This window comes from Chiloscyllium plagiosum, chromosome 22, assembly GCF_004010195.1.
Source record: "Chiloscyllium plagiosum isolate BGI_BamShark_2017 chromosome 22, ASM401019v2, whole genome shotgun sequence".
NCBI lineage: Eukaryota > Metazoa > Chordata > Chondrichthyes > Orectolobiformes > Hemiscylliidae > Chiloscyllium > Chiloscyllium plagiosum.
The window spans coordinates 21380884-21393922 of record NC_057731.1 but is presented as its reverse complement, the minus strand read 5'-3'; the positions used below and the strand labels follow the sequence as shown (position 1 = coordinate 21393922).

At 40.5% G+C, this 13039-nt stretch overlaps 1 protein-coding gene across 4 annotated transcripts in view; it reads right to left on the bottom strand.

Moving 5' to 3' along the window:
• The window catches only part of LOC122561119 (serine/threonine-protein kinase 32C), a 334934-nt gene that overhangs the window by 4229 nt on the left and 317666 nt on the right, over window positions 1-13039 (bottom strand). Inside the window, exons 9-12 of one of the 4 annotated variants that reach the window (XM_043712560.1) lie at window positions 12595-12720; window positions 12257-12388; window positions 9137-9204; window positions 8031-8108 (exon numbers count right to left, since the gene is read on the bottom strand). In XM_043712560.1, the coding sequence (XP_043568495.1) occupies window positions 8031-8108; window positions 9137-9204; window positions 12257-12388; window positions 12595-12720 (404 nt within the window). Of the gene's footprint in view, window positions 1-8030; window positions 8109-9127; window positions 9205-12256; window positions 12389-12594; window positions 12721-13039 lie in introns of those variants that run through there. The other 3 variants (XM_043712563.1, XM_043712561.1, XM_043712562.1) reach the window with 3 other exon arrangements.

Sequence of the window (13039 nt, the reverse complement as noted above, 5' to 3'; positions counted from 1 at the left end):
ACATCATTTACTGCATCCGCTGCACCCGATGTGGCCTCCTATACATTGGGGAGACAGGCCGCCTAATTGCAGAACGTTTCAGAGAACACCTCTGGGACACCCGCACCAACCAACCCAACCATCCCGTGGCTGAACACTTTAACTCCCCCTCCCACTCCGCCAAGGACATGCAGGTCCTTGGCCTCCTCCATCGTCAGACCATGGCAACATGACGCCTGGAGGAAGAGTGCCTCATCTTCCGCCTAGGAACCCTCCAACCACGAAGGATGAATGCAAATTTCTCCAGCTTCCTCATTTGCCCTCCCCCCACCTTTTCTCAGTCCCAACCCTCGGACTCAGCACCGTCTTCTTGAAGGATGGTAGAGGAGGGCGGAGGAGGAGAAGCATTCTCAGCAGGAGTGTATAGCCATTTGGGTACAAGAGCAATCCTTTTCCCGATCTTCTTCCCGATCTTCTTCCTGATCTTCTTCCCGATCTCTCCGGCCTATCACCCTCACCTTAACCTCCTTCCACCTATCGCATTCCCAACGCCCCTCCCCCAAGTCCCTCCTCCCTACCTTTTATCTTAGCCTGGTTGGCACATCCTCCTCATTCCTGAAGAAGGGCTTATGCCTGAAACGTCGATTCTCCTGTTCCTTGGATGCTGCCTGACCTGCTGCGCTTTTCCAGCAACATATTTTTCAGCTCTGATCCCCAGCATCTGCAGTCCTCACTTTCTCCTAGTTGGTTCATTGTATGTCAGGATTGAGGGATCAGTTTGAATCTCATCCAGGAGCTAGAGTAGGTTTTAATTCCTACAACTTTTCCCAGACAACTATTAAGGTATGTAGGTAGGAACTCGATCTATGACAACTCAGGAATGTGAACTATTCTAGAGGGTTGCCCATGTTGGATAGTTCCCTATCAGAAGTTTTAACTTCCTGGGTTGTTCCTAGGTAGTCCGTGTTTCAGGACTTTCCAGTGATCCTCTAATGTTTCTGTCAGGGTGCATTAGTTTAGCAACTAGCTTCCAGTTAGAAGATCTAAGCCCATGCATTTTTATGAGACCTTTCATCAGGTCACCTCAAAGCACTCAATACACAATGAAGTACTTCTGAAGTGTTATAAGTAATTTTGTGCACAACTTACTGTTAAAAACAACAATGAAATAATAATCAGATAATACTTTTCAGAGGCGTTGATTGAATTGACTGTGATAAATGTTGAATTGGGCACAAGAGTAATCTAGAATAGAAGTATGATGTAATGCCAATTAGTTATTGTAAACCTAATGCTACAGTGAACCAATAATGTGTATCCAAGGCAATATAGTTTATAGAACATACTTTGTTTTAACAATCCACCAAAATGACTGCTTTCCAGGTAAATCCTGCATATTACTGTTTTGTGCAAGTTAAAGGAGCAGTCTGAAAAATTCTGTCTTCTTGAAAGATAATTGGCACAAAATTTTGAAGAGGAGTGTCATGAGTACCCCTAGAGACCTGAAAGAGGATCTATAGCACTCGAGCTAACTTCTGGTGTGAGTCATACCAGACACCATATTGGGGAGGATATTAATGGATGTGCAGTGTGATTCTGTCAGAGATATGCAGAGAAGGCAGCTTGTAAGGATAATCAGCGTGCAGTGCTGATGTGACATCACTTTTGCCATACCGGAGGTCAGTCCTTCCTCTTGTAACATTAAGCAGATGAAGATGTGTTCAGTAGCAGAGTTCCTGCCCACCCATACCATTTAAAGGGATCATCATCAAGAGGTCGTTGCTGCTTAATTCCTACTAACTCTTGCTTCAATGGTATAACAGTTTGATGCTTTCTAGTGTATTCTGAAATTGCTGAAGTTTTCCAGGAATACTGTAGAACAACATCACGATTTCTGCACAAAAATGGGTAAATCCTCTTGTAATGCAGCATGACTTAGAGATTGAACAAAATCTACTTAGAGCTGAAAGGATGGTAGAGGAGGGCGGAGGAGGAGAAGCATTCTCAGTAGGAGTGTATAGCCATTAGGGTACAAGAGCAATCCTTTTGCCTGAAGTTCAGTAAGGAACAATGTGTAAAACAGCCATGCCTCACTGGAATCTGCCCCTGCTACAGCTACAATGCAACCAAACAGCAGGAAGTGTACTGCATTGCCACAGCTGGCAACAAACTACTTTGACAGGATCTCCTTTCAGGTTGAATATTTACAACATCTCACATCCTGCTGACAGAAGAGTGGATGCTGACACCTTCTATTCAGTGAGAACTAACAACATGTCATTCTTGCTAGAGAGAGCAGGCTGAGCAATAAGTGAAAGCATCCCCATGTGGCAGGATGCATTAGACAGCACACATATTGCTTTGTGGGTGCCTCATTTTAATTCTGAGATGTACCACAGTCAAAAGAGACTAAAACAATATCAGCATCCAGGTGGGAGTAACAACATGCAGGAAATCATACTGGTCAATGTCTAATATCCTGGCAGCAGTCCTGATGTCTTTGTTCTGTGGCAGTCCTATGTGTGACCTACATTTGAGACAGCATATAACAAACCAATGGATTGCTTATGGACAGTAAGGCTTATGTGTTCACTGTCTTACTCATGGCTCTGGTACATGATCCGGGCACATACAGTATGCATTCAATGAAAACCGTGCCATCTCATGACATGTTTTGGAACACATGCATGCTGAAGTCAGGTTTCTGCAACCTGGACCCTTCATGGGGAACCCTGCAGCACTCAGTAGGATGGTTGTCAAGGTTAATGTTTCAAGTTTGATACAACTCTTCCTTAGAACTGTTCTGACAAAGAGTCATGTCAGTCTAAAAATGTTAACTCTGTTCCTCTCCCCTTGGATGCTGCTTGACCTGCTGAGTTTCTCCAGCATTTGTTTCAGATTTCTAGTATTTCACTTTTATTTCCATGTAAAGATCCATGGTCATCTGCTGCATTCTGCATAGCCTGCTCATCATGAAGGCACAGTCGTTCCCATCAGTCTGTTGCATTTAGCTCTGGAGCAGCAGGAACAGTTCACTTCTTTCTCATCAGGCTGTGCAGGAACAATTCACCTGACGTCAATAAAACAGAACCCCAATTCCACATTCGTAAACTGTCTTGCAACATGCTGTCCTGAGACTGAGCCTCACATCCACTGCTTGGGCATGATGGCAAATATAAAAGAATAAAACTGAACATTCCAAGCCATGCTGATAAATCAAATGGTATCTTTCTGCCTAGCACGATCAACTAATCACTACAGTGTCTGTTTCCTATTTATCTTTGCCTATCCTAATGCTACTCTGCAATGCTACCCCAGTGACTGCAGTATTGCTGGCGGACCGTTGCTGACTGTCAATCCAAGAGAAACTGCGGACAGCCTTGAGATTACCCATTGAGCAGCTTTGGGTCCAGAAGGTCACTGTTTCGATTGTACCATCTGAACATGGGCAGCAGTAGTTTGCACTGACTGCGCTGACAGGTGGAGATACTCAGAGTGCAAGGACTGTAATCGTGAGAGTAAGCAGACACTTCAGCAATCCAACTAATCTGTTAGAGGATTTCTCTGAGAGCCTTAAGCCCATTTGAAGCCTACAGAGAACAGATTGACCTTTACAGCAGGAGATTGAGAGTTTCCACTCCACCACCCAGATGTTGGGTAGTTTCAGCTTGTGCTGTAATGGAAGCTGAGACGTCGGGCATTAGACGTGGTCATCACAGTTGGGTCCACAAATATGCTCATAAAGTTGGTCACCACTTTCATGTTACAAAGGATAGGCTTTTGGCTCAGTAGAAATGACGTGTCTAGAGGATGCTGGACTCTTCAAATCCACTTGACATTGACTGAATTCTTTCAGGCAGATCCACTAATTCAACAATCATCTCATTTCACATATCTATCAGTGTCTTTCTGTAACCTCTCTGATCAAAGTGCTCATTGGAGCCCTCTGCAGAGGTGCCTCTGTTACACTTGAGCCCTATGCTGCCCCACTGTCTTACCACATGCAGATCTCATTACTATGTTGCTCCTACATTACATACAGTGTTGCTTCTGAATGAATGGCTGTGAATATGAGACTGAGTGACTGGAGTTCTCCTTCAAGATTATCTTCTTCCTCTTCTACCTGTTGGTTTTCCACTACTACTGAATTAGTTTCACCTCTTGGGTATCTGAAAGGAGAAAGCCAGAAAGGTAGGGCTTGTGAGGAAGAGGGGGAACTTAAAGATGCATGCTTACACTGTTGGCTGCTTGCAAGCCAGACAGTGCATAGGATGAGGGGGAAATATGTATGAGAAGGAAGATTGGATATGAGGATACCATTATCTTCGAAGGTTCCAGCCTCATCACTGTCCAGGGCATCTACATTGTCCCTCCACTAATATTGAGCATTGGTTCTTCCATTAGGATTGGGACTATGTACCTGTACACCCCCCGTCCCCCCACCCACTACCCGTTAGCTCCTGCAGCCCTCAGTTGTATATCACTTTAACCTGAAAGACAGATGAATATATCAATGAGCTTGTTGCAATCTGTTAGGATAATGTGGCTATTGAGACTAAGTAACTACAACTGTGTGCAAATTGTTATACATTATACAATTGTTGTTGTATAATGAAAGAGTCAATACTGGAGAGTGCATGTAGCTCCACCCAACCTGATGGTGTTCGAGTGTCTTGCAAAGGGAAATTGAGAGAATAGCTTTAAATCTCAGATGTGTCAACAATGTCTCCTGATAATCTGTGTAGCAATGTTTAACTAGACAAGCAGGAGGCTGGAAGAAAACAACAAGGCAGGCAGTATCAGAAACATCAAATTCTCCACCTCCTGATGCTGCCTGGCTTGCTGTGTTCTTCCAGCCTCCTGCTTGTCTACCTTGGATTCCAGCATCTGCAGTTTTTTTTTGTCTCTAACAATGTTTAACTAGTTCATGTCGCTTGTACCTATTACTACTGTGCAATAAACTACACATTGTTAAGACTTGATAGTGGCTGATCCACTACAAACGTAAAGAATAAGATCCTTAAGGCCCAGACAATGAAAGAGCATCCTTCTGCCCACAAATACCACAGCTGTAAGATGGGCTTACAGCTGTAAAAAGTGTGTGAAGGTGAGGTGAAGATATGGATGTTAGTGAAGAGTTCTGATTGATAGAGATTGTTGGGTATAGCAGGTGAGTGTTGGCAGTGTAGTACACTGAGCAGTATGTAGAGGCTGGTCATTCAGTTGATCAGATATGGCATTGAAAGTTGAACCCACTGATCTTGACCACTTACAAGAGGGCAATGGACTTTATGCAGCACTGCTTCTAGATTTTTGCGACTTGACTCTTTGTACTCTATCTGGTCCCACTGCCCTCTTCAGGGTTCCTGACTCCATATAGTTATGGGTGCATCTCTTCCAGCAAGGCCATAAGTGCCCTGTCTAAGAACCTTTGAGACCATTCTGTCTCATGTTGTACTATTATTCACATTTTTCTATATCAAAGGGACCTGTATCCACTCTTCCACTTCTTGCAGCAGAGACAATGTGCGTCCCATTTAAGAGGTTGGTGCAGGTTAGCTTTAACTACTGCCAACCTCTCACGATTTTAGGATCATGCAGTGACTCAACAGTGTGGTAAGAGCTAGCTGAACACTACAATCATGATACATTGCACTAAATGGTGTTGCATAATTGAGCATCATGAGCCACTAATCTGTTTTTATGAACAATCCATTTAACCCCCTGTGATTTTTACACAAATTGCACCTACTGAAGAATTCATGTGAACATTAAAGTTAATATCATGCATGTTGGCGGTGTTAGAGAAATTCAAATTCGTAGTTTCCTGTTCCATTATATTTATCTTGCAGTAAAGGGAACAACTTTGGCAAAACACAAATCTGCTTGACTACAGAGACATATGAAATGGTTACAATTAACATCTTTTACTTCTGCATTTCAACATTAATTTGACCAGAATGTTTTCAGTCCAATTCTTTTCTTGGAATCTCCATTCATATTTGCTACAATTCAGAAAATGTTTGGTGGAATAGGGCAAGAAAGGGACAAAGGCAACAGGAAGTCTGTTGTTTTGACCATAATGATGCAAAAAAAAGCAAATGGTCCTTTTGGTTTATGTCATCTCAACACATTTGCTCCAATAATTCGCTCCTAAAATGAAGAATATCTGGAACTCTAGGAAAGCTTTTCTGCATTGGAATGTTTGAAAAACTAGGTATTTAAGCAATACAATACACACAATTATGGTTAAAAAAAAACAACAATTATAAAGTAGAGCTGTATACCTCTGAAGATGTCTCTATAATACCATGTTATTCTTTGAAGTAGGTGCATTCCATTATAGGAGAGGTACAATAAACTATGTATTGTTCAGTGATATTCTTGTGGTACATCCACAGTCAAGAAAAAAAGGACCATTAAAAATTTAAAATGCTGAAATGCATAAACTATAAAATTATATCTTCAGATTTATTGCTACAGAAAAAAAAGTGATCAACTTACAGAATTCAAGCCACATCACTTGTAGCGTCAGCTGAAATCTTTCTACATATATTTAATGAATTGTGGGTCAATGGATTAAACATGGAAATTTAAATGGACATAATTTATAAATGCTCCCCAATCAATTTCTTTCAAATATAAATCTGCAATAGAATGAATGTAGCTCTCATGTGCAACAGAATGTGCTTACTTCAGGTCATTCAGGGAGCAAATGATATTGCTACCCAAACAGAGGCAACATATGGTGAGTCTTCACCGTCTCTTCCTTAGATCTGGGAAACTGATACAACTGATACATTCATAATAGTCAGTCATCCCACCTATACTGAAGCATTTTCCAAGCCCAAGGTACATACAGGGCCAATGAACTGAAGGTCAGCCAGAAGTCTGGCTTCAGACTGATGGTCTTCAGAGATTTACTACCTACTGGAGCAATCCTGGCTCCCTCACCTCTCCTCTAACAGGTAGGAGATAGAACATTGACATAGAACACAGAACTGTACAGCACAGGATGTCGTGTCAAACATGAGGCCAAACTTAACGAATCCCTTCTGCATTGGTCCATATCCCCTACATTTCTTGTATATTAGAATGCTTATCTAAAAATCTCCTAAATGCCCCTATCATATCTGCCTCCACCACCACCCCTGACAGCACATTCGAGACTCCTGCCACTCTCTGTGTAAAAACTTGCCCTCACATCTCCTTTAAAATTTCCCCCTCTCACCTTAAATGCATGTCCCTTAGTTTTAGACATTTCATTGCTGGGAAAAAGATTCTGACTGTCAACCGTATCTATGCATCTCAATTTTAAAGATTTTATTCAAATATCCCCTCAATCTCCGCTGCTCCAAAGAAAACAATCCAAGTTTTCTAGCCTCTCCTGAGAGCTCATATCCTTTAATCCAGGCAGTATCCTGGTAGAGCACTTCTGCACCCTGTCCACAGCCTCCACATCCTTCCTATGACCAGAATTAACCAAAGTCTTATAAAGCTCCAACATGACATCCTGATTCTTATACTCAATTCTCTGACCAATAAAGGCAAGCATGCCATACGCCTTCTTTACCACCGTATCTACTTCTGAGGCCATTTGCAGGGAGATGGTCACCAACTTCATCTACAAGACCCCAAAATGCAGCAGTATATACCTGAAACAACCCAAGAAGGAAGGAGCACCCCAACCCGCTGCAATAGCCACCAATGCAAGAAATCGTTGCTGAGTTTGTATTAAAAAGTTATAAAAATAAAATTAGTTTTGGTCTTGAAAAATTTGTCGATTTTCTAGTTTTTCCAAAATCTGTGTCTTTTGATCGCAACTAAACTATGATTTCTCAAAATTTGTGCTGTGACAAAATTACAGCCCTCCTCACAATACTCATTGCTCCCCAGAGTTACGTGCACTTTTACACTTTCACAGGTAATATCTTCCTTCTGGATTGTATAAGGACATTTCATTAAGTTTGCTGGACTAAATCAGCAATAGCAATCACTGACAAACATAAAGACCTTTTGTGTCTTTCCGAAGATTAAACCCATGTCATTACCATTTTCTAAAAGGAAGACAGGTGCCAGTCCAAACTGTTGGTTTTGATCTTGGTAAAACTTTGCACTGATTTTTCTCCCTAGGCATTTAAAAATATTTACAGTGAAATAAATCTGAAGAGGCACAATAAATATTACTGCTATAATTAAGCCAGTTTAACTTTACAAAAGAAGTTGTGTTTAACCTTATCAGTAGCAATGATTCATTCAATCTTTTTATTAGTTAAATACAAATGTATTTCATATGCCGGGCTGCACTGCTGATAGCCTAACCTAGTGATGGTAAACAGGACAAAACCACTGGTGACCTGATTCTTATCTCTCAATATCTCTTCAATACAGAGTTATTCAATTGCATTCCTTTTGTGAGCTTTAGCAACAGAATAGGGTGGGTCAACAATCATACAGACCTCCCATTTGATTAGCCCCTCAGTATATTATCAAGGATTATTGGGAGCTGGTTTGACTCATATTAAAAAAACCTAGTTTACCCTAAGCACGTCACACCATGAATGTAACCTAGAATCCCGTCCTCCTCAAAACCAGGCTGTGACGCAAAGTAATAAAAGAAGTAGAAACCATGCAAAACAAAATACGTACCCTACACAAGTGCCAATTTTAATTTGGCTGCAGCCATGTGAAATGGCTGTTCCAATGTAGAAGGTCCACTAATTTGACATTTATATTAAATCCTGGCAGACAGCAGAACAACTTACATTTATGCAACACCTAAGATGTGATAAATGACCCAATGCACTTCAACGAAGCATTATCACATAAAGTGAAATACTTTACGTGATACCAGGCTCATTAGTTGCATTTCCGCTGATGAAGTCCATTAATTCCACTTTGCTATCCTTGCAAATGTCTTGAATTAAAGACATTCAATTAAATTGTTAAAATATAACAGAATAAAAGTTTAGCTGATGGTGTGAAATAAAATTGCTTGAAAGATTAGTACCCTTGAAGTATGGGTGAGGAGATGAAGGGGTTAGTAAACCATGGGAAAGGTTAGGGTCGATATTCAGAGAATTGTTTTTTTCTGCACATCAGCTGCATTTGCTCTGTGGCTTTAAGGTTAACGATAAAATGCTCTTACCATACTTACTTTTCTCTGTTGAAGACCATAAACTCTTGTCTCACTACTTCTAAACACTCCTGGAGATACTCATTATCCTTTCAGAGAAATAAAAAGAACAATTACCAGAATTTTTGAATTCCAAACTTCTAAATGATCCTACTTGAACATATGTAGTGGTTGTGCCACAGATACATTGTTAAATTCTGAATTTTTTACACACTTTCTTCAATCTCAAATATGTGTCTACATGTAATAGCAACTGGCCTTTGAGGGCAGAGGGCCATAGTTAAAGTATTCAACTGCAGCAGTCACTATGGTGAGTAAGAATGTGCTTTCTGTTCCACATTTTGTGAAGGTAAGGCTGGTAGGATTAGAGACCAATAGATGAATAAAGATATTGAGGTTCTAGTCAAGAATAAAAAAGAATCATCTATTAGATATAGACAACTGAGTTCAAATGAAACTCTTGAACAGTATAAAGAATGTAGGGGCATTCTTAAGAGGGAGGTCAGGAAGGCAAAGTGGATATGAGATAGCCTTGGTAAATGATGTTAAAGATAATCCAAAGAGATTCTACAAGTACATTAACAGCAAGAAAGCAACCAGAGAGAAAGTAGGGCCACTTAAAAATCAAAGAGGTTGTCTTTGTGTTGAACCTCAGGAGATGGGGAAAGATACTAAATGAATATTTTGTGTCAGTTTTTACTGTGGAGAAGGAATGGAGGCTGGAGAACTCATGGAAATAAATATTGAAGTTTTGAAAACAGTTCACATTACAGAAGTGGAAGTGCTGGAGATCTTAGAAAATATGAAGGTAGATAAATCTCCAGGACCTGATCTAGTGTATCCTTGGTCTTTGTGGGAAGTTAGGGAGGAAATGGTGGGACCCGTTGCAGAAATATTTGTACCATCTATGACTATGAGTGGGGTGCCGAATGACTGGAGTGTGGCTAATGTTGTGCCTTTGTTTAAGAAGGTATGTAAGGAGATGCCTGGGAACTATAGATTTGTAAGTCTGACTTCAGTGGTGAGTAAGTTGTTGAGAGTGATTCTGAAAAATAGGACTTACGTGCAGTTAGATAGGCAAAGAATGCTTAGGGATAGTCAGCATGGTTTAGTGCAAGGGAAATTGCGTATCATAAACTCGATTGAGGTTTATGAGGAAGTAACCAAGAAGATTGATGAGGGCAGGGTGGTTGACGTTGTTTACGTAGACTTTAGTACAGCCTTTGACAAGGTTTCGCTGGTAGACTAATTAGCAATGTTAGATCAAATGGGATTCAGGGTGAGCTTGCCAACTCGATATAAAATTGGTTTAACAGCAGGAATCAAAGTGATGTGGGAGGGTTGTTTTTTTGTAATGGAGTCCTGTGACCAATGGTGTTCCACAGGCATCAGTGCTGCATCCACTTTTGTTTGTCATTTACATAATTGATTTTGATGGGAATATAGAAGGCATGGTTAGTAAGTTTGCAGATGACACCAAGATTGGTGGTTTTAGTGGGCAGTGAAGAAAGTTATCTAAGATTACAAAGAGATCTTAATCAGTTGGGTCAAAGAGCAGACAAGTGGCAAATGGAGTTTAATTACGTAAGTGCAAGGTCTTGCATTTTAGTAAATCAAACAAGGGCAAGACTTATACAATTAAAAGTAAGGCCTTGGTTAGTATTGTACGCCTAGGGGTTCAGGTTCATAATTCTTTGAAGTTTGCATTACATTTAGATAGGTAGGTAAGAAGGCATTAGCATGCTTGCTTCATTGCTCAGACCTTTGAGTGTCAGAGTTGGGACATTATGTTGAGGTTGTATTGGGTTTTGGTAAAGCCTCTTCTGGTGTTCTGTGTCTAGTTCTGGTTGCCCTGTTAAAGGAAGGATATTAAAAGCTGAAGAGGGTTCATAAGTGATTTACCAAGATGTTGCTGGGAATGGAGGATTTGAGTTATATGGGGAGGCTGGATAGGCTGCAACCTTTTTCACCCAAGGGTGAAATGGTAAGGTGAATGGCTGGTGTCTTTTCCCTCAGTTGGGGTATTTCAAAACTGGGGACATATTTTTAAGGTGTGAGGAAAAAGATTTAAAAATGATATGAGGGGCAATTTGTTTTACACAGAGAGTGGTTCATGGATGTGGAATGAACTTCAGAGGAAGTGACAGATGCGGGTACAATGTTCCAAAAACATCTGGGTAAGTACATGAATAAGAAATGTTTGGAGGGATATGGGATAAGCACAGGCTGGTGAGAATAGTTTAGTTTAGGATTATGGTCAGCATGGACTGGTCAGACTGTTTCCGTGCTTAGGGATAGCCTGTGCTGTATGACTCAATGAATGTAAGTAACAGCATAGGATTGTAAAAAAATCCTCTCAGAGTCACATTCTATTATACAGAATGTGTATTCTTGGGCTAGCTACCAAACTCCAGGTAACAGATGCAGATGCCCATACTTCTTTGTTTGAGTTAGTTTGTACTATATAGCGAACACAGCATAGATGGACTATTAAAGCACATTGCTATAGTTTTGGGTTTAAAATTCAAGACAGACCATTAAGGGAGTAACCAAAAAGAGTTAATTAGATGTGACACTGAGTAATTAAAGTTAAGTGAAAAAGTGCAAGGAAAACGGGCCTGATGCAAAAACAGCCTGTTTTGACTGTGAGGAAACTGCCTGACTTTGAGGGTTGGTGGGAACCGCTGGCTTGTGTTGTGTACTTGGGGCCTCCTGGACTTGTTTTCCACTTAACTTTCAGGATTGGAGAAGTACTGTCGTTATTATGAAATGGGGATTCAGCATGTAACCTTGGATTCAGAACATCAGAGACTTTGCCCCACTCATTGAACTTTTCACCATCAGGCTGGGGTTCATGTGACTAGTGTCATGGAACCTGAGATAGAGCTCTGAGTGCCACAGTCAACCAAGGTCCCCAGTGGATAGAAAGATAAAGTGAGACTCATTTGTTTATAATATATCTATCAGTAGAATAGACAAACAGTTATTAATCAATATATGTATTAAGTATTTTAACCCAATAAATTAGCTATATATTGAAGCGCACATTCTTCCTGTAATTATTTTGAACAGACCTTATAGAACCTGTTATGCACTTTCAGCTTAATAATACAATGACCCACTAAATGAATGAAGACTTACTGACTGGGAGCTATCCTTGCTGTTGTCCCTGGATTTGTTCTTTGCCAGCCTTTTCTTCTTTTTGTGCAGTGGCCTTGACTCTAGAATCATTTCTTCTAGTTCAAATGTGGGGTCACAGTGCAGCCGACCTTTCTGTTTAAATAATTGATAGTTACTGCTTGAAACTGTCATTTCCAAAGCTAATTGAGGGAACGCAGACTTTTTATTTGTCTTCTAAATACTTAAACAGTAATCTCTCATGTGAGAGGATGGACAGGTTATAGAATGTATTACAACTATTTGATTTTATCCACATTTACGATGTGCTTGCACTGAGGTAGGTGTTTTTCTTTGCTTACATTTGGAACAAAACCAGGTTCCATCTTCTTCTCATAGACAGCATCCCAACTGATGTCAGATAAGTAAGAGCAGCTTTGAATATCTGAAAGTCTGGACAGCCGGTGTTCAGGTTTGACGGTAAGTAACTGGAAACAAAAACAGTACTGTTCACTTATAATTTTAGTTTTAAATGTGCAGTTTTATTTGCCAATTGCATATTTTCATCCTACATTCATCTCTTAGACAGTATATTCCTGATCCTGGTCAGTCATTACATACTTATCTTTCTTCATATTGTCTATTTTTCTGATAAACACCAGTTCTGAGGAAGGGTCACTTGACCCAAAACTTAACTCTGATTTCTCTCCATAGATGCTGTGAGACCTGCTGAGCTTTCCCAGTACTTTCTGTTTTTGTTTCTGATTTACAGCATCCACCATTCTTTCAGTTTTTAAAACACCAGAT